The sequence below is a fragment of the Tympanuchus pallidicinctus genome, unplaced genomic scaffold (genome assembly GCF_026119805.1).
Source record: "Tympanuchus pallidicinctus isolate F22 unplaced genomic scaffold, pur_lepc_1.0 scaffold37, whole genome shotgun sequence".
Taxonomy (NCBI): Eukaryota; Metazoa; Chordata; class Aves; order Galliformes; family Phasianidae; genus Tympanuchus; species Tympanuchus pallidicinctus.
The window spans coordinates 371888-399234 of NW_026294755.1; the positions used below are offsets into that span (position 1 = coordinate 371888).

At 49.6% G+C, this 27347-nt stretch overlaps 1 protein-coding gene across 12 annotated transcripts in view; it reads right to left on the reverse strand.

Moving 5' to 3' along the window:
* The window catches only part of TANC2 (tetratricopeptide repeat, ankyrin repeat and coiled-coil containing 2), a 176478-nt gene that overhangs the window by 9332 nt on the left and 139799 nt on the right, over window positions 1-27347 (reverse strand). For 10 of the 12 annotated variants that reach the window (XM_052699455.1, XM_052699457.1, XM_052699462.1 and 7 more), the window contains 12 exons: window positions 19627-19735; window positions 16970-17092; window positions 16523-16759; window positions 14414-14599; window positions 13617-13710; window positions 9327-9460; window positions 8738-8861; window positions 5390-5565; window positions 4677-4809; window positions 4115-4144; window positions 3224-3315; window positions 1540-1686 (listed from right to left, as the gene is read on the reverse strand). In XM_052699455.1, coding sequence (XP_052555415.1) covers window positions 1540-1686; window positions 3224-3315; window positions 4115-4144; window positions 4677-4809; window positions 5390-5565; window positions 8738-8861; window positions 9327-9460; window positions 13617-13710; window positions 14414-14599; window positions 16523-16759; window positions 16970-17092; window positions 19627-19735 — 1585 coding nt within the window. The remainder of the gene's footprint in view (window positions 1-1539; window positions 1687-3223; window positions 3316-4114; window positions 4145-4676; window positions 4810-5389; window positions 5566-8737; window positions 8862-9326; window positions 9461-13616; window positions 13711-14413; window positions 14600-16522; window positions 16760-16969; window positions 17093-19626; window positions 19736-27347) is intronic. The other 2 variants (XM_052699465.1, XM_052699458.1) reach the window with 1 other exon arrangement.

Below are 27347 nucleotides of genomic sequence, written 5' to 3' on the forward strand. Positions count from 1 at the left end.
TGTGGATGCCCCATCCCTGCAGGCATTCAAGGCCAGGCTGGATGTGGCTCTGGGCAGCCTGGGCTGCTGGTTGGTGACCTGCACACAGCAGGGGGTTGGAACCAGATGAGCATTGAGGACTTTTTCAATCCAAGTCATTCCATGATTCCATGACTTGGGCTCCAGCCCCTAGCAGTCCTGGCAGAAAGCACCCAGGAGTACCTCTTGTTTGTCCAAGAACTCAGTAAGCAAAGCCCACCCTGCCAGAAATGAAGTTTATGAGCCCAGCCCAGCCCAGCGTGCAGGGACAGGTAAGGCAGTGTGTACCCTAAAAAAAAACCAGGGTGAGGTTTAATCTCTCCCAAGGTGTCCATGCTGGGATTTGTTATGGGGACACGCTGCTGGGAGAAGCTGACGCTGCGATTCATCTGAGCAAAGAGGCCACAGAGCAGCACGTGCCTCACTACAGGGCGGGGGGGGGTCTGTCGGATTCTCAGGCATTGGCCAGAGGTTGGCATTTTACAGTTTGGCCTAAATACGCAAACATCTTCAATCAGATTTCTACTTCTGAACCTACAGGGGAACATTTTCAAGTCTGGTCAGTGGCAAATACTTTTGTTTGTACCTTCAGCAGCAGTTACTGAAGAAATACCACCTAACAGACCAAAGCAGATACGTAGGCAAGAGGCAGTTACCCTCATGGTCCAACCTACAGGTGCAAAGATTGCACAACTGCTTACAACCATCCAGTTTCTATCACAAACCCTGAGATGACCCAATGAGCAGCAAGCTGGAGATCTTGTCCTTTATGTGCAGGCTTAGCAAGGGGCTGCCTTGCTGAGAGAACATGTGTGAATGTTCTGCAAACTGCACTGTTCATTCCCCAGCACTCAGATTTCCTTTTCATTGCTTTTCATCTGTCTCCCTCGTAGCTTAAAGCAATGAGGGTGTCACAAAATCCCATCCTCCCTCCCCATGCAATCATCGCTGGCGGAGATATCACTTTTTGAGTCTACAGAGACTTGAAAAGTTGTGGAGGTGAAAGTCTGAGAGCAAGGGGGAGGTGGCAGTGTGCTGGAGAACAGACGTGCTGCTGAGGTTTGTCACCAGCTAGATGCTGCTGGATTGGAGCAGGGAGTGACAGTGCTACGGCAGTGCTGGGAGGAGAGGGAGTGAGTGGGGGTGTCTGCGGATGAGTCACTGCCCTGGGGAAGCATCAGCCCCCTTAGCATATGCTCCTTCATTTTAAATTAATTAGCATTCCAAGGAGAGCATCTCCTGGCTCCTCCTCCCTCACTACTGCCCTAGAAATGTGAAAAATGCCTCCACCCCCCAAAATCCACATCACCATCAAAAGGGAGTGATAAAAAATTCAAAACGCTGTAAACACAGCCATGAATTTTTCATCACCACAGATGCATATTAAATCATTACTTTGCTCCTCTGGCAATACATAAAATACCCGTGCTCTGTGAAGGACAACCAGGGCACACAGAGGAGACCACGGAGGTTGGGGCAGGGCTGCAGGAGGGATGTGGCTCTGAGTGCTGTGTGACTTACATTCATTTTCCTTCGACATCGGGAGAGGTTGAGAAGGAGTGACACCTTCAGCTCACGGAAGGTTTTCAGGTCTTCCCCAAAGCCTTCCCTGGGGAACTTCTTCAGGGCGTACTGGTAGCGCTGGGCAGCCTCCTTCACTTTACCTTTCTGATAGAAGGAGAACATGTCAAAGCAAATCCTTTGGGTGAGTTTACTGCAAAGCACTGCCAGACCCATGGATGTTCTGGCGGTGAAGGTAACATGATCTCATTATTTAACTGTTCTGTAGAAATGAAAGCCAGACCATTCGTCCAGTATCTGATCTGGAAATGCAGATGCCATGTGTAAGCTGAGTTCTCCCATCTCAGCCAGCAGGAAACTCATCAAGAATTGTTTTAATAACTTGATCCAACTCCATCTGGTTTATGGACAAACGGACTTCTGAGCTGGGCAACCAGTAAGCCAGCTCTGCAGAGGACCCTACATCCCTCCCAAAGGTAGATGTGCTTCTGGCAGCCCACCAACAGTTCAGTGGTTGATGCTGTGCACTTCAGAAGCCACACAGTGCATATCCAGTGCAACTTCACGGTGCTGAGGAGTAGCACTCTGGCAATGAGCCTTTCACACCACTGGTGTGTGACTGACTCAAACCTCAGCAAGCACTAGGGAGGGTAAAGAACACAAAGCATCGGTCTTTGGGTGCAACAGCAATAGCAAAGATAAGCATTACTGCACTGATGTGGTTCTGACGTTGGACAAATGGATTGGGATTCATCTCCTGGACTGCAGATGTTTAGAAATTAGGTGTCTGCATCTAAGCCTGTCAGCTGGGTTCCTTTTATCGTTACTGGGACGCAACAGTCACCTTCAAAAGGTGACTCAGCCTTGCTATTTTGGGCACCTGCTTTTGGGATGGCATGATCTGTGCCCTGAAGGGGGGCATCCGTAGCAGCTGGAATGAGAGAAAGAGGGCAGAATGGGATCTGGGATGCACACGATTCATGATGTCCCAGACAGAAGTTTTGCAGCTACGAGCAGTAAGCTTGAAAACCTCTTTGATTCAGGTTTCAGAGTCGCATACGTATCTCTGGCAGATAACTGCAGTTGCAATGCCAGCTTTGCATATTTTCTCCTTTACCCCTGGAGCCTCACAGTGAATCATTGTTGTACTTGCACATTTTTATGTGTGTGTGCAGATCTTCAGGTCTTAACAACACATGGAGCGAAAGCAACTCTAACCATAATGGTAAAACACATCCCACGAGCTAAAGGACAATGAAAAAGCCACCTGCGTCTGCTTCCACCACAAAAAGTTCCTCTTCCTTCACAGCACTTCTCTGGGCTATGCTGCCTTGTTGCCTTGCTCACAGCTCACAGCTGTCAGGTAACCACAACGCTGCCAGATCTGATGGGATGACATCAGCACTGAGAACCTCTGCAAAGCACTTGGGTTCTGGTGTTTTCAAGGAGGAAATGAAGCGCTGGCTCAGGCCCAGAACGCAGACAGCCTTGGCTTTGCTTCAGCTTTGTTAGGGAGTTTGGCATTCAACCTCCCCCTCCCCAACCCCACTAACCAAAGCCAGTTTCAGCACAAGGAATCCTGCAGGCTTTAAGGCAGCAGCGCCGCTCACACTGCTATCAAAGGAGGAACAAATACATGCTGTAAGCTGCATTTTCCCCACCTCTTCAAGAAAACTCTTCTCACCTTGTAAAACATGTCTCCCTCTTCCATCAGCTTGCTCAACAGGATGATCATGATGTCTGGTTTGGAGGTGGCCATCGCCCATGTTGCTGGACCTGCAGTGTACAGGATGCATGATGGGTAAAAAACTCATACAATGCAAGGGTGGTAGGAAGCTGGGTGGAAAAAATATCCTGGGGTGGGAATTTCTGCTGGAGAGAACAACTTGTGGTGTGGTCAAAGAGCACCCAATGATGGAGCTGACAATTCCTCTTGTACTTAAAATTAATGGCATCCACATTGCAATGGTTTTTCCTTGGCGGTCAGTCATTAACGCTGGCACTAATCAGCACGGCCATGTGGGGAAATGGTGGGAGCCATCTCCACGAGAGGGCAGTGCTGTTTGCAGAACTGGGGTGGGGGCAAAGTGTGGGGGGAGTGAGAGGCATTTAAAGGGCAAATCCAAGTGGTTACATCAAGAGTAACAGTACGTAATTTACTCGTGAATTAACAGCTATATCTATGAGCGTAGCAGCAAATCCTGGCTACAAACTAGTGCTGAGCTGGAGATGCTCTGAAGCAAAGAAGTGCCGTGGGACAGCACAAGGGGACCCAATGCAGAGCATCGTTATCTGACTGATATTGGGGTGGCAAAATCTGGGGACAGCTCATTAGTGTGGGGGAGGAATAAGTCACTGCTATTTCTATAAGTAGATTCAGTACATTTTGGGGGAAGCAGGTTAGTTTTTGAGTTCAAGTTATTCTCTGCAACAGTCATTTAAAAAAATTATTCGAAGGTGAGGTAAATTAAAAGATTAGAGGTGTTGGGGACGCATGCAGGCTAAATCAAACAGGAGAAAGCAAGGCTGACAAAGCTATCAGATCGAGGCTGATGCTGACAGCAATGAGATATACCTCGTGGGCGACTCGGTAACGTCTGACAACCTTCAAAGAAAGGAGAAAACAAAAAGTTGTAGGAGAGAGGGGAAAAAAATGGATGAAGGTGAAAAAAAAAAAAAAAAGAAAAGAAAAAAAAAAAAAGAAAGGAAAAAAGCAGCTGTGAGAGGCAGGCAGCAAAGAAGCCAATGCACCAGCAAATCCCCTTTCACAGGAAAACGCAACGTGAGCGGCTGCGTGGCGCAGTGCAGGTAACACTGAGGTCTGAAGCGTATACAGAGCAGTGAAGGCAGCAGCTCACAGCAATGCATGGACACAGCACGCCTGTCGGCTCGGACTAGTAAAGATAGAAAAGGCATTACCGGAGGAAAGACCTTGCCAAAGAAACAGTTGTTTATTCACTTTGTCTATGTGATACGACAGCAATAAAACATCCCAATTTAACACGTGAACAACGGCGCTCCTGACTCGGGGCTGCTTTCGGGGTATGAGCAGCAGTGGGGCTGAGGCTGCCTCCGGGTTGGGGTTCTCACTCTGAGTGCCCCCACACAGAGCTGACCGGGTGTCCCCCAGGCCCTACCTATCTTTGCTCCTTTCTTCAGGAGGGTGACGACCACCGAGGTGTTGCGGCACCCCACTGCCCTGTCCAGGGGACGCATCCCGCTGTAGTCGACGTGCTCGATCATGGCCCCGTGATCCACCAGGAACTGAACCTGCAATGGCAAACCAGCCGTCAGCTTGCTGGGGAAGGACATCCAGCAACAGCTTGCCCACCTCCAACTAAAAGAGGGGAGATCTAGGTCAGATGTTGGGAAGAAAATCTTTAGCCAGAGAGTGGTGAGGCCCTGGTGCTGCCCGGAACTGTGGGTGTCCCACCTCTAGAGGTGTCCAATGCCACGGATGCACTCTAGGCAGCCTAAGCTCATGGAGGGCAGCCAGCCTATGGCAGGGGGTGGGGCAGTGGGGTCCCTTCCAACCCGGCCATGTCGTGGTTATGCGGGTCTGTGGTCTTCAGGACCCCCTGCAATTCAACTGTGCTGCGCTTCTATGCGCCTATGATCTTCAAGGTCCCTTCCAGCCCAACTCAACCATTCCATGTTTCTACGATCTTTAAGGTCCCTTCCAACTCAACCGTGCTGTGATTCCATGGTTCTACCATCCTTAATGTCCCTTCCAACCCGACCCATTCTATGACTCAGTGATTTGCTATACCAAGCCATGCTGTCTACACCAAGCTGTGCAGTACTACTTGGAGGGGTTAAGGCAAGCTGCCCTTTTGGTTCTGCCACTCACCACCTCTGCGTCGCCGTAGAAAGCTGCCAGGTCCAGTGGTGTGCGCCCATTTTTGTCAGCGTGGTCGGTGGCTGCCCCATTCTCCACCAGGGCCCTCACCACGGCCAGGTGGCCCTTCAGGCAAGCCCAGCTGAGGGCTGTCAAGCCCTCCTTGTCCATCAGAGAAATGGAGGCACCTGGAAGGACAAGTGGCAGCTCACTTGCAAGCTCTATGACACAACAAACCAGCACAAACTCTCCATGCAGTGATGACAGCTTGTTTTTAGAGAATGATACATGTAATTATTAATTACTTTATTAGCATTTCTCTCACTCTGCAGCTCACCCTCCATCACAACTCGAAATGCACTGATGGGAGCTGTGCAGGCAGGTTTATTCACACTGAGCTGCAGGCTTGTTCACACTTTGCTCCGCAGACCCTCCTGGCAAAAGCCTCTGAGCAGCAGGGTGGATGTGACATCCCTCAGCTGAGTTGTCAATCTTTCCTTTTAACAGTTTTTTGGTGTTTTCTTTTTTTTTTTTTTTTTTTAATCCAGCCTGTGAATCAGAGCTGGGGGCCATTCTGCTGTTTCAGCAGGCTGCGGCATACCAGGGGAACTAAATCACCCCCATTCTTCCCCAAAAGCGTGTATTTCCCCCTCCTCATCCCCCTCCCTTCTACCCAAATCAACACAATTTCCAGCAGTATTTCTCCCTGAACTTTACCCAATATAAATACAACGTTGTGGGATAAACTACTGCCAACTGCAAGCCAAGGAGGGGGGAGCCTGACATTTTCTTGGATGCAGAAATTGTGCTGCCATACCAACGGGTCAGCATTGCTTCACACAGCATATGGATCCGCATACGTGATTCGAACAGCAGCATTAAGTGAACACTCCTCTGCGTGGCACAAAGACAGCTCCTGTTGCCATGGCACACGCAGGGATCTCGCTCTCCAGCGTGCAGGAGATGTGCACCAGTTCTGCTGCTCCGAGGAGCTGTGCCTACCTGTGGGATGCTCCTGCCAGCAGCCTGGCATGAATCGCTGCTGCAGTGTTTTTCTCCTGTAGGTAAACTCTCAAGCATGTGTTTCTCCCTGGCTCCAGAAAGCTTAGCAAGTGGGGGAGGAATGTGAACGTCCTGAAGCTCCCATTCATCCCAGCTGACACATCCCTGGGTAGCACACATTGCCCAGATGACAGCGAGCTGCTATGTCTTCCAGCTCGCCCATCTTGTTTGTGGAGGAGCAAAACAACGTGAACATTTGCTGGAGATTATGTTCACAAATCTGCATCTAGAGCTCTCAGCACAGCCCCAGCACTGTGCCTGCTGCGTGCACAGCACGGCTGGGGCAATCTGGTGTGCTGAGGTGGCACTCTGTTGCCAACACTGCTGCTCAACCTGCTGTATCACTGCCCCATGTGGAATCCACAGATCCTTGAGATGATCCTCAGCTAGCTGAGGCCAACTGCTGCTCCACTACAAAGGATAAACCTCATTTCATTCCTTCTCATTTGTACCAGCTCCCTTCTTGCAACTAAACAAAGTCCTCTGTTGTTGGGTGGTCCTGTGCGGAGCCATGAGCTGGACTCAGTGATCCTTATGAGTCTCTTCCAACCTGGGATATTCTAGGATTCCATGATTTTCTAGTGCAGATCCATGAGCTGGACTCAATGATCCTTACGGGTTCCTTCCAACTCGGGATATTTTACAGTTCTCTTGTTGTTTTTTCCCTCCCTGCCTTTTGGAGCAGCTGAGAAGGCTCCTGCACCAAGAGGGAAGCTGGAAAGCTGCACCATCACCCAACCATCCCATTTCTTCCCCAGTCCAAGGGAAGAGCCACCACACAATGGAGTGACACACTCAGATTTTCGGGCACCAACGCAGTGATCCAAGCTGAAGGTCCCAGTGAGCAGACAGTGCCACAGCAGAGCCAGACTCTCATCAGAACCTCTGTGTGCTTCTCTGCTCCTTAATGCATCCTACACTCCCCAGGGGTCTCTGACCCACTCACAGCATTAAGGACGTGGAACAAGTACAAAGTCTGGAGGGGAACTCGCTTCAAGTGCCATCATAGGACAGAACCCTGCTGCAGGGAAAGGTTCTGTCTAGATACAACAATGGCCAATGGACCGACAGCTGCTCTGGCAGGGGTACAACCAGGGAGGTTTAATTCATGGTTCACAGCTCTGCTCTTCCCAGGTGCCCACAGAGCAGCAGGTAACTCCACCAGTCCGGATTTCAAGTTGATTGAGGACTGCAACTCGGTTAATAAAAAGTGTTTACAAACGCTGGCTGCGTTAATCAAGCACAGCCAAACGAGATTTGCTTTGCAACACTCTAATTACTGCTTATGGCTTATGATTCACACACTTTGATTTTAATGAAACATTAAACAGGATTGTTAAAGCCATTTTAATTAACATACCCTATATATCACTGTACTCTGCCCAGGCTTGAGCTTACTTTTCAGGACCATGTGTTATGGCAGATTTAGTGCTGTTTAACGAGCTACTTAGATGAACAGTGCCTTTCAAGAACAAAAGATTTTTATGGCTTTGATTTCTTGGACCCTCAGCTTCGTGATCACTGCCACAGCCCCATGCAGGGCAGTGCAAGTCCCACTGGCCTGTATTTAAGAAAGGACAGAAACCGTGGTGTCTGCACAGGCAGCAGGCAGTGTGCTGCTCTGAATCGCCTCAAACGTGACATCAGAAATGAATAAAACTGAAATACATTCTTGCTGACTGAATGACTCCGAGCAAAGCAGTTGTTAGACGCTAAAAGCACTGAGCAAGGTGGATCTGTGAGTACTATCTGTGAGTACAAGACCTGAAGAGCACACCGTCTTCAAAACACTCAACATACCAAATCCTTTCCCATGTTAGGGCTTTACCATCCCATTCACGTGGGTGTCAAAACCATGGGTAGCAATGCTAGCAATGAAAATGGGAGTGATATCACACCCCAACCCCTGGCCCTGGGGCTGAGCATCACTCTGTGGTCTTGCTTGCAGTTCAGGTGCATTGCTCGTTGATTTCTGACTGAGGGGAAAGCTGGAAGCACAGCTCAGGGGCACACTCTGCCCTCAGTGCCCAAAGCACCTCTCATAACACTGCCATTGTAATTCCTACACAATATGTGGTTTGGAGGCCATGAGTGTCAAGCACAGAAAACAAAACATACAGCCAAGATGAGTATATTGCCCATAACTGTGCCCTCCAACAGATGGGAAGTGATGGGGACCTCTCCCACTGCCCAACCCGGCAATGGGGCCGCAATCCCCACCGCTGAGGAAATGCAGAAGGTGCTGGGAAGGGACTTGCTGTGGTCAGACCCCAACACGCTCCAAGCACGTGCTCTAACCTTGTGCAAGCAGAAACTCCACCGTGCCCAGGTGTCCCTCGGATGCAGCCATCATCAGCGGTGTCCGGCCCTGTTTGTCTGCCATGTTCACGTCGGCGCCGTGGGTGAGCAACAGGTCCACAATCTGCAACACACAAAGCAAAGGCACACCTGGAGGAGTGCTAGAAGGAGATGGGAGCTCAGAAGGTCCACAGTGGTCCCTGCATCTTAAGGGTTTGGCAAACCTTCCTGGAAAGCAAGCTGGGCAGGGGGCTGACCTCACACTCTACAGCTCCCTGACAGGAGGCTGTAATGAGGAGGGGATTGGTCTCTGCTCCATGGACAAACAACAGGATGAAAGGTAATGGCCTTAAGTTGTACCACGGGAGGTTCAGATTGGGAATTATGGACAATTTCTTCCCCAAAAGCATGGCAATGTGTTGGCACCGGAGGCCCAGGGAGGTGAGGGGGTCCCCATCCCTGGAAGCGTTCAAAGAACATGACGTGGCACTGGGGGATGTGGTTATGGGCACGATGGGGTGGGCTGGGGTTGGGTCTGGGGATCTGAGAGGTCATTTCCAACCAGGCAGAGGTGGGACGGGAGGCTGACCTGCCAGTGGCCCTGCCGGACGGCGCTGAAGAGAGGCACCACGCCGCGCCGGTTGGGCTGTGCCACGGCAGCTCCCTGCTCCAGCAGCAGCCGGCACACATCCAGCTTCCCCCGGCCCGCAGCCGCCGTCAGTGCTGTGGAGAGAAGAGGCAGTGAGGGGAGCAGCCATGATGGCTCCATGGTGCCCCAACCACTGCACCCAATGGGCAACGCCAACAGAAGATGAGGGATGGATCAGGGACAGTTTCCCGGCAGCGAGCTCTGGGCTCTCCTGTGTTGGAATGAACGCAGAGCAGCGTTGTTGGGATGGGGGATTTTGTTTTATGTCAGCCTGTGGATCTCTGGAGTAACTGGAAAGCAAAAGTGGTGTCTATGCACTCAGATGTTTTCCATGCAAAATGCTCGTTCTGGCCGCTCCTTCTGGGCAGGACTGACCCCACCTGCAACAGTGCAAAAACCAAATCATCTCACACTGGCTGTCCAAGGAGGCTGTGGATGCCCCATCCCTGCAGGCATTCAAGGCCAGGCTGGATGTGGCTATGGGCAGCCTGGGCTGCTGGTTGGTGACCCTGCACATAGCAGGGGATTGGAACCAGATGAGCACTGTGCTCCTTTGCAACCCAGGCCATTCTATGATTCTGTGATTCTCTGGTCTCTCAGCTTCAGTGGGTTGGGAAGAAACAGCTGATACCTCCTCCCTCTCCAACTCCGCTCTGCCAACCCGAAAAGTCAGGGTGGGTTCGAAAAGACACATCCAAAACCAGCTCCGAGTGCAGGACCTGCCTTTGACTCGTCTTTGGTATTAATTTTAGACTTTTCAGTTCCTCCTTCTCTCCTCCCCCCCAACTCTCTGTGCACTTCAGTGCTGCCTCCGGTGGGAGTTGGAGCAGAAGGTGGGAGTCTATTTCAAACTGACGTCGCTTGTTTTTTTCTCTGAAGTACATTTCTGTGGGACGGCTGATTACGAGGTGTTGATGGGTTTCCAACTCCATCGCTGTTAATGGTGGGGGATTTAATTAATTCTCTGTTCTGTTCCCACATTATGCTCGAGTCCTCTTCACTCGGAGTTGAGAGACAGCAAGAGTTAAAAGAAAAATCATCCTTTTACCATGAGCAGAACATGCTGCAGCACCTATAATCAGATCCATGTGGGTTTTAAATGTAAGCTACCAATATAGCAGGACTGTGACCAATGTGCACAGCAGAGCGATCAGCACGCGGGGCTTTGGGGTTCTATTTCTAAACCTGCCTGCACTTGAAGTGTTGTGGGTTAATATCAAAATGGTATGTAAAGCAGCTACAGTCAGCGTTCACCACAAAAAAGACTTTGGAAGAGACTTTACTGGAATGGGACGACTGGATCTGTAGCCATACCCTTCTCAGCTTTGCTCTGTCCTGCAGCACTGTGCAGCAGTTCTGCTCATCCATCCCGGTTCCAAAGTTCAATTAAACCACTTTGGGAAGCCTCCTGCAAGCACCCTAAGCTTTTAGCACTCCTCAGGTGCACGCATTCACCTGCTGACATCCCCATCTGATGTGCCTGCAGGAGCCACCACAGAAACCACAGTGCAAGGCACAACTTCCTTTCTGCTGCATGAAGACTGGAAAGGACCAGGAAAGGAGATGAAATGAGAGAAATGGTTTGGTTGGAAGTTTTGCTGCCTGAGAGCTGATGGCTCGGTGTGAAGAACTGAGCCAAATGAGCCCAGCCAGCAAGAGGAGACCAGAGCTGGAAAATGGGAATGTTTACACTGCAGCTCTTTCAGGAGAACAGAATGCCATGCTATCACACCTTGCAATAACCAAGGCTTGGCACAGATGCCATGAAACAATTGCTGCAATTCCCAAAACACATCCAACAAAACCCAAGCCGACTCCATCCGCCCTCGATCATGAGGATGTCGGCTCTCCAGCAGAAGGGACTTGCTGCAGCACACTGCCTGCTGTGCAAAGCCTGCCTGCTTTCCTACAGCAAAACAAAGTTGATCTGCAGAAGGAATCATTACATCGCAGTGGGCTCCGATACGGCGCCTGGATCCATTTCAGGGGCTGGCAGCAGGATACACGCAGGCGGTATTGCAGCTCTTGCACCTCCAGCCCTGATGGAGCTGTTACAAGTGACTCAGATGCTTTTGTGCTGGGTTTGATGGGAGCCTCGTCCCGGGGGCACACGATCCATCTGGAGTTGTGCTGTCAGCAATTCCTGACCTTATGATGTAACTTGGCGCTGCTGTGGGATGAGATCAGGCTGACATCACTGAGCCAGGCTCTGCTCTATGGCACATCAGACACATGAGCAACAAGTATCAAAAAACAGAAAAGTCCCCACTTGGATTTTTAGGGCAGACTGCTATTTTTGGAATAGAAAAAACGGTGGAAATGAGCGTTCTCTCTTCAAGTGCAAACTAAACTCACTGTTTACTCTTGGGAGAATAAAATTAGAACAATGTGTGAGGGAGTCTTGCGATCCATATGAATGCATCTTACCTGTGATGGAAGGAAGGACTGCTGGTGCTTGGCTCAATTTGGCTCCTTTTCTTGCCTTACCCATAGCTGTTGTAATGGATAAGTGGGGATTCATTTCTAACAGCTCCCCAGTTTGTCTGCTATGTGCTCATCAGCAGTCTGTGCTGCCAGCTATCCCTTCTAGATGTGAGTGCATTGAAGGGGAGAGGTATGGGAGGAAAGTGACAGTGGGGAAAGGTTTCTGCTGGAGACCCTGGGGCAGCAGGCAGACTGGGAACAGCAGAGCTACCCAGATGTGAAGGAAGAGAAGAGCTGGGATTCTACATGGAGAAGAGCATGCAGCAAAGTGTTGGGAGCAGAAAGAGAGGAGGGAAGGGAGGGCTGTGACCTGCAAAGGCGGAGCTGGAGGGAACGCAGAGCCACAGAACAGCTGGGAAAGCTGCAGGGCTCTCCACCAAGCTTTACCAGCTTATCCAGACAACCAGGACTATCCTAACCCAAGAAGAACATCTGCATTGCCCGATGCTGCCTCTGAGGGCACAATGCAGGGACACGTCTCCATCACTTCTAACCAAACTCTGAAGCCATCTGGACCACCATCTATCAGCTACCTTTCAGCAGTGCACATTCTGGATGAGCCATCTCTGACCTGGGGTTACGACCCAGCTCACCAATAAAAATGCCACTATTTTGTTACTAACTGCCAATATTCCATCATTTCATTTGAAGAATCCTATATCCAATTTTTTTTTTTTGCTCTCTGACGCCCTCGGGGCACTTTTAAACAGTTCACTTGTACATTTGTGGCATTATTTCCACCAATAAAGGCAGCATGCCCTTGCTGCTCTGTGGCTGTGTATGCAGCGAGCTGCTGCTTTCCCCCATGCTCCACTCCATGCTGGGACACCTCACTCCTCTCCTTCTGCCATTTAAAGCAGAGCATGCCCAGCAAGCTCCATCCATTACAGCACTGTACTTTCAGAAGTACCGAGTGCCAATCAGCTCAGACCATAACCCAGCCCTTCCCTGCTTGAATTGCAGCCAACCTGAGCCCAGCACAGCAGTGCCTGCAGCCCGGAGCATGTCACTGTTAAACAAAGCTGATGGAGTTGAAGGCAGAGCTCTCTCACCCAGACAGGGATGGCACCGCAGTGCATCAGCTCGACAGGAGCACTGATGCAAGTGGATTGGTGAGCTGAGTGCAGGAGACAGCAGGTAATATTTAAGAGGTCACTGGAGACAAAAGCCAACAAGGCCAGGTTTGAATAGCTCAAGAAATGGAGATGACAGAGTGACTTGTGTGTGTGTGAGGAGGAAAGGGGGGATGGCTGGTTTTGTTTTGGGGGCAGTGAGGAAAGGAGGGCTTCTGTGTTAGACTGTGAGCACCAGGAAAAGCACTGCACAAAGGACTTATTTTTAACTAGCAGGTGTTAAATAATGGATAGCTTAGCAATCAGTGCTGTGTGTTACAGGGAAGGGGGGGAGCAGAACGGAGATGCTTTGTGTAAATATGTAAAGTATCAAGAGAGAACGAGCAGCAGCAGTGTGCATCCACCTGACTTAACATGGGATGTTTCAGAAACCAGTGGGCTGGCAGTCAGAGCTGCTTTGTGCCCCACGCTTCAAGCCAGCATCAGGAGCTGCAGAAGCTCAGGATTTCCCAAAGCCCAACTGTCTACTTAAGCACCTTGGCGTCTGTAACCTCAAATGAAATCAGAGGAAGGGATCCTTTCTGTCAGAACAAAGCAGGGATCAGGTGTGTACCAGGAACCCATAAACACAAACACAAGCATGCAGGAGAAGCTAGAGATCTGCAGAAATCACCTGTCTCTCCCCAGAGACTGTCAAAGCTGTTGATCTGTGCTCGCTCCACCTCCTCTTCATCTTTTTCTGGAAGGTCGAGCAGGTAGGAGACAATCTAAAACAAAATGACATGTCAGCTCACAAACCTCGATGCATTATAGATAAACTGCTGACATTTTAACAAGAGCTGCTCTGAATACACTGAGGAGAAGGCACTGAATTTCTGCCTGGAACCCTCAGCTCAAGTAAATACTCTCCCAGAGATCCCAGCAAGGATTCTGGTGTGGCTCCAGCAGTGATCAGGATCAATTATAGACATGCACAACACTTGTTCCATCACCGAAGCTGGAAAACTCTGCAAGTTTATCATCAGCTGTGCCTGCAAGCACCTCCCAGCAGGAACTGCAGTATATTCTGTAAGCAGCCACGTGCATTTAGGGTGTAACAAACATGAAATTGCTTTTGTAAGTTATTAAGGTGACTGCTATGGTTTGGGAGAAAACTCTCATTTGCGAAGTCCTGTGCCCTGTTACAAATGATGTCAGCGTGCAGATCTGTACAGTTTTGAAGTCACATCTGCTTCTAATTGGTTCAACTCACAGCCACTTTAAGCTAATAGCAATTACCCAGCTTTCTTTAATTAGCTCCTCTGATCTGAGCACGTTATCTACGTTTTTATGGATTATACTGAACAAAAGCAAAATCTAAGGTCAAGTCAATGACGGCTCCACCTCCCAGCCCCCCTTGCTTGATATTTTGGCTAGAAATCACGGTTATCCTTTGGTGTCCCATGCAGAGCGATGGGCTGAGAGCCTTACCTCCGTGTAGCCCATGCTGGCTGCGGCGATCAGGGCCTGCTGGATGGCGTGGCTCTTTTTGAACACCCCCTGCTGCTGCCCAGCCATGCTCCAGTCGCACTGGATCAGGAACTTCACCACTTCCAGGTGTCCTCGGAGGGCGGCGTGCACCAGCGCGCACTGACCGTTCTTGTCCAAGTGATCCACCTGGAGAAGAGAAGGTGACAAAAATGCAGTGAAGCCAAACCTCGGGTGAAGCATCTTCCTTCTCAGTTTCCAGCCCCGCTTTCGGAATCATGCCACGTGTGCAAAATGTGCATTCTTCTGGGAACTGTCCCCTCCATGAGCAGACAGCAGCTCTTCACTAAGGCACTGCCCCGGGCTGAGGCATCCTCTTGGCCACAAGTGTTTGCTTTGGATAAGCTGCCATTTCACTGTGGTCTTCGTCAGACTTAAAGGCTGCAAAACTATTTTCTCTTTGTGTCCTGAAATACAGCAATGGTGTTTTCTTGCAATCATACACATGCTGTCGTCTCCTTTCCCAAATCCACAAAGGAAAGCAGCTTGTTTCCCAGATACCATCTCAGGATTCATTCAGGAGAGACAGAAGTGCCTCAGCTGCAGCCTGACACCCTGATGTGAACTCGATGCAAGCAGAAGTCAATAGGAAACAGATTTCATTTGGCAGCTCTGCAAGAGCTCCTCTGCTCAGCTGCTCAGGATGAGGCACAGTTCACCAGAATACATCAGCTGACATTTCTTGGCTTAGGGATACTCAAGGAAAACTCAGTGCAGAAGTCTTGCCCGAGCTTATCCCCAAAACTCCTTTTTCTCAGAGCAGGAGCAGATCCCCCAACAAGTGGTTCACTCAACTCTTAAAATATCCCAACAGAAGTGACATTAAATAATGTCACTTCCTCCTGTCCCCACATTATAACAGACAACAGGGCAAGGTCTGAGAAGTCCCTCAGTTGCCCTGGCATTCATACTGCAGCTTCACAAACCCATGTTCTGCATTTTGAACTGAAGCTAGCCATACAGGGAAACCACTAATTGTTTCCAGGAGGCTCCTCTTCAAATAGCAGCACAACTTTCTTCTCTAACCAAGTAATCAAACGTGACTCATTACATCCAATTAAAACTCCAAACGCTCACCAGAGAGCTAAAAAAAGGGGTATTTTTCTAGGACAAGTCTGATAGAAGTTTTTGGAAGATGTGTCTCAATGAGGTATTTAAAGAACACTCCGTGCTGCAGAAGCAGTGCTGCCATTTTTGCATTGTCAGGTTCAAGGACTTCTCCAGAACAGACCTCAGCAGGCACAGGTAGTGCAGCACAATTAGGCAGCTCCTGCACCAGACCTGCATTCCAGAACACCCATCAGAACTGCCTGGAGCTGCCTGCCTTTGGTGCTGATGTGACATTTGGACAGGCTATACGTTTTAAGCAGCAAACCCTCTGCAGCAGCACACTGTGTTCACCTGATAGGGAATGTTCTTTAGCAAGCAGGACATGTCCTGCCTGCAGCTCATGCTCTGAGTGTGGAACACTGCATGCCAGCTGTTGGAGGAAGTGAGTCATAGAATCACAGAATGGCCTGGGTTGAAAAGGAACACAGTGCTCATCTGGTTCCAACCCCCTGCTATGTGCAGGTCACCAACCAGCAGCCCAGGCTGCCCAGAGCCACATCCAGCCTGGCCTTGGATGCCTGCAGGGATGGGGCATCCACAGCCTCCTTGGGCAACCTGTTCCAGTGCCTCACCACCCTCTGGGTCAAAAACTTCCTCCTCATATCCAACCTAAACCTCTCCTGTCTCACTTTAAAACCATTCCCCTTGTCCTATCACCATCCACCCTCATAAACAGAAGTTCCCCTCCTGTTTATACTCTCCCTTCAAGCACTGGAAGGCCACAATGAGATCTCCCTGGAGCTTTCTCTTCTCCAAGCTGAACAAGCCCAGTTCCCCAACCTTTCCTCACAGCAGAGCTGCTCCAGCCCTCTGATCATCTCAGTGCCCTCCTCTGGACCCGCTCCAAGAGCTCCACATCCTTGCTGTGCTGGGGGCTCCAGGCCTGGATGCAGTGCTGCAGATGAGGCCTCACAAGAGCTGAGCAGAAGGGAGTCACCGTACCTTGGCCCGTTTCTTGCACAGCAGCACAACGATGCTCAGGAACCCAGCAGCAGCAGCGTAGCCAAGGGGGGTCAGGCCGCTCTCAGAAGCAGCATCTACATTGGCACCGAACTCCAGGAGCAAAGCCACCATCTCTGTGTACCCCAGGTGGGACTGCACGCACAGAATTGGGGCGTTGTTCAGAACTTCGGTCCTGTAATTCACGTTGGCACCTCCCAGAATCAGCAACCGACTGACCTGCAGAGAAGGAAAGCGCCTGTTAGCTGAGTGCTAAGGATGGAAATGAGTTTACTGTCAGGGCAATACAGGAATTGAAATCAGAGCCCTTTGTGTGTTTCTAAGGAGATCCATCAGAGCCAGGAAGATCCTCCTCCTGGTGCTGTGGGGTGATGGAAGATGCCCATGGCAGCTCTGGAGCCCCTCCAGCTCTTCACCCCCCCGCAGTACCTTGATGTTTGGGGTGTAGAGGTTTCTCAGCGATGCCAAAGCCATGGAAAGACCCTCTGTGCTGTAGGAGATCCAAAGCCCTTGCAGGATGGAGGAAGACACCCCAACTTTTTTACTCAGCCCCTGTGAAAAATAAAAGACAGCATAGACCCAAGCCCTCTCCTTCACACAACACAAGCCCAGCCTGGCAGACCAGGATTAATTCAGTAACCACACTCACACCAATTCAACTGTAATCCCCAAGCTCTGCATGGGAGGCTGCTTCCAGGTACCCTAAACCACACCACACTGATCTTCCCAGGCATAAGGACATGGTGCAGTTTGAAGACACAAGATGTCGATGCACAACATCTGCTCTTTAGGGTGAATCAATCTGCTTGTAGGAAACAACCTGCAAAGTTGCTGCAGCCACCTGCAAGGTCTATGCAAGGCAGGGTGAAGCTGCAGGCAGCCCAAACCCGCTCACCTCCCCCAGAAGATGCTGTGCTGAGGCACGCTTCTATTCTTCTTTCTGTATAAAGCACGTCTTATTTTGGCAGAACTGATTCACAGAGTTTCCTTATTATTCACACGCTTAAACTAGATGACAATGCGTGCTCACAACAGGATAAATTAAGGAAGCCTTCACATTTCCATACCTAACACCAGACTGCCTCCAGCCCTTCCCGTTGGCATGTGTGAGCACTCAAGCAGGCATCCCTCCTCCTACCGAGGGGACAATGCTTAGTAACCAACGTGCCAGCAGACAGACCCAGCACAGACGGATGTGTCTGCAGCCCTGACACACAGACAGCAGCGTCCAGCAGTGCTGTGTGTACCCCCCACACATGGTGCTGTTCTGCTACTGATTTACCATTAACTCTGCTGTTTCCATGGAAATTCTACAGCCATTTCTAGCTCTGCTATGATACACAAGCCCTGATTTCTGCTTCCTCACTGCTGTGAGGTCATTTATTCTATTTATTGCTATTTTGGAAGCACTCTGTATCCCTCTGCAGTGTGGGGCTGTAGGATGAGTGCCATCAGCAGACAGTGGAGTCTATTCCATCCCAGGGAGGATGCTCAGAGCAGGATCCCCACCTGCACCCGTGCTGGGCTGGGTTACAGACCTCCATAACAAGCTTCTTTTCTTCAAAATTCAGGAAATCAAAGAGAGAGAAAGAGCTGCTTCAGCTCAGGGCAGAGAAAACAATGAGGAATTCTAGCAACGATTAAGCATTGCTTTTGTGATACACCACATCAGAGGTCAATATTAAATTTCAGCAAACCCATTCTAGAGCAATTGGGGAAAGGGAAAACAATTTTACAACAAATGGTTAGAATAATTCAAAAATAGTTATAAAATTGTCAAACCCACAAATAAGCTTTTTGAGGCATCATCAGGACAGAGGGAGTGAGCACATGTTTTCTGAACAGCCATCAGAAGGTAATCACAGCATCATGCCACAGAAATCCCAGCTGGTATTTAGCAGGTTAAACGTGCATGCTCAGGTACGAATGCAATACACAGAAGATGACATTGAATCTTTAGGGACTAAAGACACCCAACGCTATTGGCATCACTGAAACAAAGACAAGGACATCTGGGCAAGTCACAGAATCACAGAATGGCCTGGGTTGCAAAGGAGCACAATGCTCATCCAGTTCCAACCCCCTGCTATGTGCAGGGTCACCAACCATCAGACCATGCTGCCCAGAGCCACATCCAGCCTGGCCTTGAATGCCTGCAGGGATGGGGCATCCACAGCCTCCTTGGGCAACCTGTTTGCAGCATCTCCTTGCTTGGTTTCTAAAATATCTGTTCGCCTGAAGTTTGGGTCCTGTTGTATCATGACTGAGAGTTTCTGTTCTTGCCCTTCCTGTCCATGCCATGCTTTTCCCAATTGGGTTTCCACATAAAATCAAAGAACCACCAAGGCTGAAAAAGACCTACAAGATCATCCAGTCCAAATGTCTGCCTATCACCAACAGTTCTCACCAAACCACAATCCTCAACACAACATCTGAACCTTCCCTAAACAACTCCAGAGTCGGTGACTCCCCCACCTCCCAGAAGCCCATCCCAGCTCCTGACTCTTTTGGAGAAACAGCATTTCCTAATGCCCAACCTCAGTTTCCCCTGGCACAATTTGAGGCCATTCCCCCTCCTCCTATTGTCTGTTACACAAAAGAAGAGGCCAACCCCCAGCTCACAGCCTCCCTTCAGGTTGTTACAGGTGGCAAGCTCTCCCTGGAGGCTCCTCTTCTGCAGACTGAACAATCCCAGCTCCCTCAGCAGCTCCTCGTGAGACCTGTGCTCCTGTTAGACTGCTGATCATTCTGACACTCAAACATCCATTCTTGTGTTTCCTAAACTGTTTGTTTGAGGATGCTTGTGCTCAAGAAGGAACACCATCCATTCCCGGCCTCAATACCAGCACTGTGCACCATCCTGTGCCCATCTCTGGCCCACAGAGACACACAATACCTTTCCCTCACTGATAAACCCGTGTTTTAGTTTACTTTCAAGAATTTCTTACATGCTGCTGCCAATTCTATACATCCAATAAACCACATCTCTTACAGAAACCCTAAAACAAGAACAGACCAAAGGCTGCTGGTGCCGGTGGACTGCACACAACTGGGATGAGGTCGGAGCAAAACTTCGTTTTCCTTACCTTAAAAATATGTGCTTTGAGAATGTGATGTCCCAGCTCGATCGTTTGCTGTCGGTTTAGTTTTCCTTCCTGACGGGAAAACCAGAAGGCAAGCAGTGTGTGGCCACTCCTGGAAAGAGAAGAAGGAGCACGTCAGTATTTAAAGTCTTGTACCAACAAAAGGGCTTCAGAGAGGAAAGCCTTTGGGAGACAGAGCTGTAAACCACCAAATCCTTTCTATTTTTTTTTTAGATTATTGGTGACCACTTATAATTGAGCCCAGCTCATTAGAAGATGCAATGAGACAATTAATGCAGTGATATGCTGTCTATGAGCAGATATAAATTAAGCAGCGTCGAAGGAACGATGTCACAAGAGCCACGGTGCTGCTTTTAAAGTCATTCTATGGAGTACGACCCTAATTTGGAGAGCACACTACCAAAGGAAGCCATTAGAAAATGACACATTCACAACATCGTGCTTTGAAAAATGGCCTTTAAATGACAGCTGCATTCCCTGCTGTGTGACCTCTCCTCTGCAGACTGATGCAGCTCTGCACTCACTAAAACTTCTTCCAAATGCAATCTCCACTTCTGCAGCAGCAAAGAAGCCACAGGTGCAGGACCTGCCAGGCTGACAACCCGAAAAAACAGGCTAAGAAATGCACAGAGCTCCTTTAATACTAAGCACAATAACAGGAACACCGGCTGCCTTGGCTCAGTTGCCTTTGCTGACCTTTTTCCATGCCCGAACATCCAGCTCAGGGCACTGGAAGATGGCAGTGCCTTCTCAGACACTTGAGGGACTGATTCTCTGCGTGGACACAGAAACACAGTGCAAAAAAGTGACGAGCTGCCAAACATTTTGGGGTGAGAATGGCACGCACAGGTGAGGATGGAACTGCTGGAGGTCCTGTAAGGCATTGTGCTCTGTGCTTGGTGCTCCAGGAGCTGTGGGGTTCTTGGGTTGGCCAACAAATACCCTCTCTGTGAACCTTTCCACAGACTGCATTTGCTAAAGAAAGCAACCCAGGCCTTTGCAAGATGGAGATGCATTTCCCTACTGCAGACACTGCCAGTGCCTGCAAAGCACTGGGAGCAACTGAGGCTTTTCCAAGGTCTCCCAAGTGCTATCTGATCAAAAAAAGAGAAATAATGCTGCTGTGACCAAATATGCAGACCATAATAAGCAAAGCGACTCCTAACCTTGACATTGAGGGCAGAGAAGAAGTTCAGATTCTTCCATAAGCCCCTGGGTACCCTCAAGAGAGTCCTTTTTAACTCACTTAATTCCTGGAACTAAATAAGAATGTGACTCCATATAAAAGCAACCAAACCCCCTCAAGCCAAACAAAACCAAACATGATATAAGCTGCGGCTTCAGAAGGGCTTTTAAGGACAGGGAATGTTATTAGCTCATCACTGTTTGGTAAAATACAAAGTGCTCAGCCTGGTCAAAAGACAGCAAGCATAGCAGCAAGCAGACGTCTGCACCAGGGCAGGGATTTATCTGCATGTCTCTGCCCAGAGAGAACACCAAGCCGAGGTGCTGCCTGCACATGGCTGTGCTGTCAAAGCTCGCTGCACAGCAGCATCAGAAGGGAGAAAAGGAAAGCTGGTACAGCAGAAGGGCTGGGATGTGGCTGTAGGACACTGAGCCACTCGGGGTTCATTGTGTTTCCCTCCCCCCTTTGTTCCCCTGTTTTAGAACAGGAGGGGATCCCCCCACACCCCAATTCGTGCCCTTTGGAAGGAGACAGACAAATGGCCTTTGCTTGCTGCACTGATGGACCTCTATGAAAGCCCATGGAGAGATGAACAGCACAGACAAAAACAAACAACTGCGCATCACAGCTTGAGCACTGAGAGATGGGGAATGCGGCAACTGCCAGATTGCACCCAACCCCATTCAGCCAGATTATTAAAGCTTACCATCACCCCAATACACCCCGTATGTCTGCAGCTCATCAGCCTCACGCTGCTCTGCTTCTGCTCCAGACAGCAGCCAACTTTACAACAAAGGTTGCTGGTGCACATCTGTGCAGAGGCATCAACTCATCTCCCTGCTGCAGGGAGTGGTGGAAAATGGCACGGGCTTTTTGCTCCACTCTGCCCATTGCAAAAGAGGAAATAGCAGCACTTGTTGGAACGAGGCTGACTGAGAACTCTTCAGAAACGCTTGGGAAGGATGTGAGCAGAGCCAGGACTGCAGCAATGCTAAGAAGGGGCTGAAGATCGTGGACTGAAGAGGCTGAGGTTGTGGTTTAGTGGGTGTACGGTGATGGGTTGGGGTTGGTCTTGATGATCTTGAATGTCTTTTCCAACCTTCATGATCCTTTGAATGGGAATGGTGGGAACGGGTCAACGGTTGGATGTGATGATCTTGGAGGTCTCTTCTGACTTTAATGCTTTTGTGATTCTGTGAAGATCCAGAAAGTTCTGCCATGATGATGAGCAGCTCCATGCTGACACGCCAGCCTGGCCTCCCTGCTCTGCTCTGGCACAGCTCTATTGCAGCTGGAGGGCATTTACCCAAACCTGATCACACGCACAGCTGTTAGGAATAAGGCATCTACAAACTCTTCCAGAACCAAGCACAGCATTCATGAGCAATGCATTACCTCTGCAATGTTTCCCAGACCTCGGCTCCAGGCTCGCTGATAAATACTTGCAGTCACTTGCCCTGTCAGCACTAATTGCACACTAAAGCAGACTCCAACAGCACAGCTCTTCTTTTTTTTTCCTTTTTTTTTTCTTTTTTTTTCCCCTAACAAAACAGCGGATGGCAGTAATGATTTCTACATCAAGGAGCTCAGTGACACGATCTGCTTTGAATTTCGCCACTGCAGAGTTTGCCATCACAGATTTTCTATTTTTAATGTGAGATTTCTTCTTGTGAAAAATTAATAGCGCTGCCAGCTCAGCTCTGGGAGCCTTTGTTTGCTGCTGCAGATCATGTGTGACACAGCCAGAGTCTGGCTGGCAAAGGCTGTGCTCAGGGATGGGCACAGAGAGATGGAGAGACCCCAAAGCTCAGTGAGAACCCACTTCCACTTCTGGCCCTTGCCAAAGCCAAACTCCAGATGTACCCCCACGTTTCCTTCTTGCAGCTCACCCCACAAAGCCATCCCAAACCCAGGCACTGTGCCCAGGGAATCTGCTCTTCCCAGAGATGTCCACTCTGGCAGTGCCACAACTTCAGCGCAGAGAAAAACTGACACTGATGGAGCTTCTGCTGCCCCCAAAAACACCCAGCACTGATGTATTGATTCCTACAGCATAGCTTCCCTCTGATTGCCAGTTCACTTGGAAGGAATTATCATCACACAGAGTTAAAAAAGCAACAGTTCTGAACAGCGAACGTTCCTAAACATGACGTGCTATTTCCTACAGAATTAAACACTGCTTTAATTTGCCAAACTCATGGGGCAGAGCTCACAGCCCAGGTAGAACCTTCCCATTACTGAGGGTGTCACAGCAGAGACAAACTGTGCAGGACCCGGTCAGAAAGCATCACCTGCCCACAGGTACCCAGAGGCATGGCAGCAGTGCCCAGTTCCAGTTCAGGGCCTCCCATCAGGGCTCAGGGGAAGTGTGAATTTCACCACCACAGCTTCAGGTTGCTTCCTTCACTCAACAGTTGTCTTATTCACAGATCTACCCACACCACAGCCACTGTTGGCTATCTGTTATACAACAAGAGCCTAAAGTCTTCACACACCCTGTTCTGGGTGCTTCATGTGGCATTTCCAGGCTGAAAGGGGCCACTGGTGGACATCTCAGCACCAATTTTCACAAGGACAGCAATGAGCATCACGAGCATCCCAACCCCAACACATCTCCATCACTGATGCTGCTCCCTCAGACACCTGACTCCAACTCAACACTTCAACCTCTTCTGCATACAGCAAAACTGCTCTATGGCAGCCTTCAGGTTTAGCAGAGGCAAAGCACTGCACAAAATGCCTGCACCAAGGTATCAGCTCATTGCTTGCTGCCTCACTGCCATCCGCAGCATCTCGTGGGTCACAAAGCACTGCAAGCAGCAGAGCTGTGCACTGCATTAAGGAGAGCTGAAGAACTGCACAGACCCATGAGCGCTGGCAAGAGCAGAAATGGAATCGCTCAGCTATCCTGGGGTGAAGCTGTGATGAATGAAGCAGCACTGCAGTGCTGGAGGGCTCATGGATGTCTCCTCATTGCGGGGTTGGGACTGAACACTGGGGAAACCAGTCCCACCTACACAGCCACAGCACTGCACACATGGGAAGGGTGGGGATGGGGAATGGAGCCTCCAACGTCGCTGGGTACAGACCATGCTGCATCCACTGTATGGGGAGCACGTGGCCAGACGGTGTGACATGGTGGTCAGAGGGCTCATCTGCAGGATAGCATCCAGGATAACGTACCTGAATCCTCATCAGGAGCCGATCCTAGAGAGCCTCTCCACTGCATTACATGGGAGAATGGCACAGGGTGCTGGGCACTGCTGGAGGGCAGTGAGGAGGAAAAACGGGTGGCACCCTTTGATTCATGGTAACAAAGCAACCTTTTAAAAAATACAGAGCAGCAAGGAATAAAAGAGAGAGAAAAGCATTTCGGAACACTTGCAGAGCCCAATTTAACGAGGTTTAAAACCACAGATCCAGAGAGCAAAGATGGAATTCTGCCGTCTCCGCTCAGCTCATAAAGCTTTTCCCAAATCCTGCCGGCTGCCAGGAGCAGATTACTTTGTATTCAGAGTAAATAAGGGATGTCTGAGAGCAGAGTGAAAAAAACTGCTGGCGTAACTTAATGACCACGTTGGGTGGGCTGAATGGGCAAAGCTCTCCGTGAGCTCTGCGGTGACCGCGCGCACGCAGCGCTCGGCACAGAAGCAGTGACACACTTTCTGTCCTCATTTCACCTGCTGTAATTTCTCACATGTAGGATTGCAGCGGAGCGGGGGATGTGACTTGGAAGTGCTTTGCTTCCATTTGCCTGGGAGTGATGCGGAACAACAACGGGGCTGGAAGGTTCTGCTCAGTGAGGATTGGAGGAAGGCAATAACAAGAGCAAAGTAAGCAACGTTTCGTTCTTCAGTAAGCACTCCTATTGCCTCCAATTAATTCCACTTCTCTTTCTTTGGTGGCTCAGTGTCACCGAATGGATTACACCGTGGATGTTTCTTCTTTCTTTAGATGTAGAAGGGGGACAGCATGCAGAAGTTGGCCATCCAGAAAGAAAAAAAAAACCAAAAACCCAAAAGATTTTATGAGGACAGCAACCGAAGACAAAACATATTCCAGAAAGCTTCTCCATCTGAACACTTAGGTTGCACATCTAATGAGCCAGTAGTTCGGCTGATGTCCTTTGTGGTGGGAGCAACCACATCTGCTCTTCATCTCATCTCATCTCATCTCATCTCATCTCATCTCATCTCATCTCATCTCATCTCATCTCATCTCATCTCATCTCATCTCATCTCATCTCATCAGCCACGATTTGCAACGTCTCCCTTTTCCAGCTGCAGCTCCATCCAAGTGTGGGGACAATCCTTGAGCCTGACTTATCCCCAACAGCTTTGACCACTCCTTTCTCAGCTCTGTTCTTCTCCACAAGATCAGAGCTAGCACCTGGAAACCTCAGCCATGAGGATGCTCATGTGAAGTCTCCAGCATCCACTGTGTGGAGTTATTGCCCATTCCTTTCACATTTCAGAATGTACCAGGTACAAGTCAGGGAATCAGACAACTTTATTCTGGAGGTGGTAGAGGAAGGTGAGAAGTTGTGTTCCAGGTATTGCAGGGATTGGGTCCTCACTGCTTGGAGAAGAGACTGTGTTTGCCCATTCGATGACCAGGAGGGCACCAGGATGGATTGATTCATCTTGTGATCCAAAAATATGGCGTTTAGCTGGGTTCCTCTTAGTGGGGAAATGAAACCAGCAAGAAACATTGCACTGCTCTTCTCGTGCAATGAGTACAGAGGGATCCAAATCCCAAGCCATGGGTAAACCACTGCTTCCACCATGCCAAAATGAGAGCTGTAGGAATGATCACCAACCACCAAACCCCGTGGTGATCTGCTAATTCACTGCACCGACTCAGCACAGGATCTGAGCATCAGGACAGCAGGCACACAGCTGGACATGGCAAAACCACCAACTGCCCAACGATGTAAGGGATTCAAATCAATACAAAACCACATTCTTTTGCATCACCTCGAGTTCAAATGAGATCTGTTTCATGGAGCAAAAAGCATCCCATGTGAGACTTACCCCAAGGTCTGATCAACGCTCCGTCATTTCAACTTATGATAAATAAATCTCAGCACATTCTAAGAGATTTCCAGAACTCAGAACATAAGAGGGGGAAAAAAAACCCAGCTAACCAGGCATTGTAATGTCAAAGCTGAGTAGAGATTTGCTGTTTCATTAGAAATTATCCTCTCTCAGTTTTTCAGATCCAAAATGGAAAAGTATTTGGAATCTGGGGAAATTGGAGCAAAGCATTTGGAAAGCCAAGCTGGATGGGGCTGTGAACAACCTGGTCTAGTGGGGGGTTGGAACCAGATGATCTTAAAGGTCCCTTCCGACCCACTCCATTCTACAATCCTATTACTCTGTGACACTTAGAAGCTATCTGTGGACAAACTTTAAGCAACTGACGTGCAATGGATGGAGCCTGCCTTACTGCTTGGCAACGCAGCCCATGGCAGGGGGTGGAACCAGACGACATTTAAGGTCACCTCCAACCTGACCCTGCCATAGAATGGTGATCCCCACACCTCCCATTTCAGCATTTGTTGTACAATGGGACTCTTACAGATAAAATTTGCACTGCACTCTTTTCCTACACGCTTCCTAAACCAATCTTCTATTCAGTGGGGACTGCTGGTCAGATCAAGCTTTCCATCAAATGCAAAAAGATGCTCGTTGCTTCTAATTCATTCTCCATCAACCTGCTGGGTAAGATGTAAGTACGCAACTTGGAGGAGGACCAAGTCTCCCCTTGCTGCTTGCCTCCTGACAGAAAGGAAAATGCAAAACACCTCCACTGCATTGTGTTACAAGAGGGCTCTGCTCGAAACCATGGCAACTGAGCGTGGTTATCACTGCTGCTGCTGAGCCAGCCCACACCGAGCGCTGCAGACAGAGCAGGTTTGGTTCACGATGTGGAACTGAAGGGAATGGGTGAGGAGCTGCCCTCACTCTCACCTCACCTCACATCATTTCTTCACTGAGATCCCGAGATTATGAGGTATCTTCTAATACCTGATCAACTCTTGGTGCACAGCCAATGTTTACTGCAGAACACTGAGTTCCCATGCAGCATTCCTGGGTCTGGTTTCAGACACAAACAGCTCCACAGTGCCACAGCAGCTCCTGGGGTCAGAATGATACCAAATGCTGCAGGGGCTTTCTTCATCCTTCTTCTGGAAACCAAATCCTAGGCATCTGGGATTTCAGGCTAACACCACATCCAGAGATGTGAGGATGGATCTGCATCACTGTGCTGTGTAGAAATGTGCTGCAGTGGGATATTCCTCCCAGAGTTTCCAGGAGGAACCACTCTCCTCCACAGCCATCACAGAGGGAAAGAACACCTGAAATCTACCCCCAAACCCGCATAACGGAAAGAAGAAAGGACAGGGCAGGGTTCAGCTCACCCAGTTTTATCTGTCAGTGCTGGAGGAGGCTCCCAGTGAGACTTCACCCCACGCTCCCTTTGCAGACCCCCACGAGCAGCCACTGCCATGGCT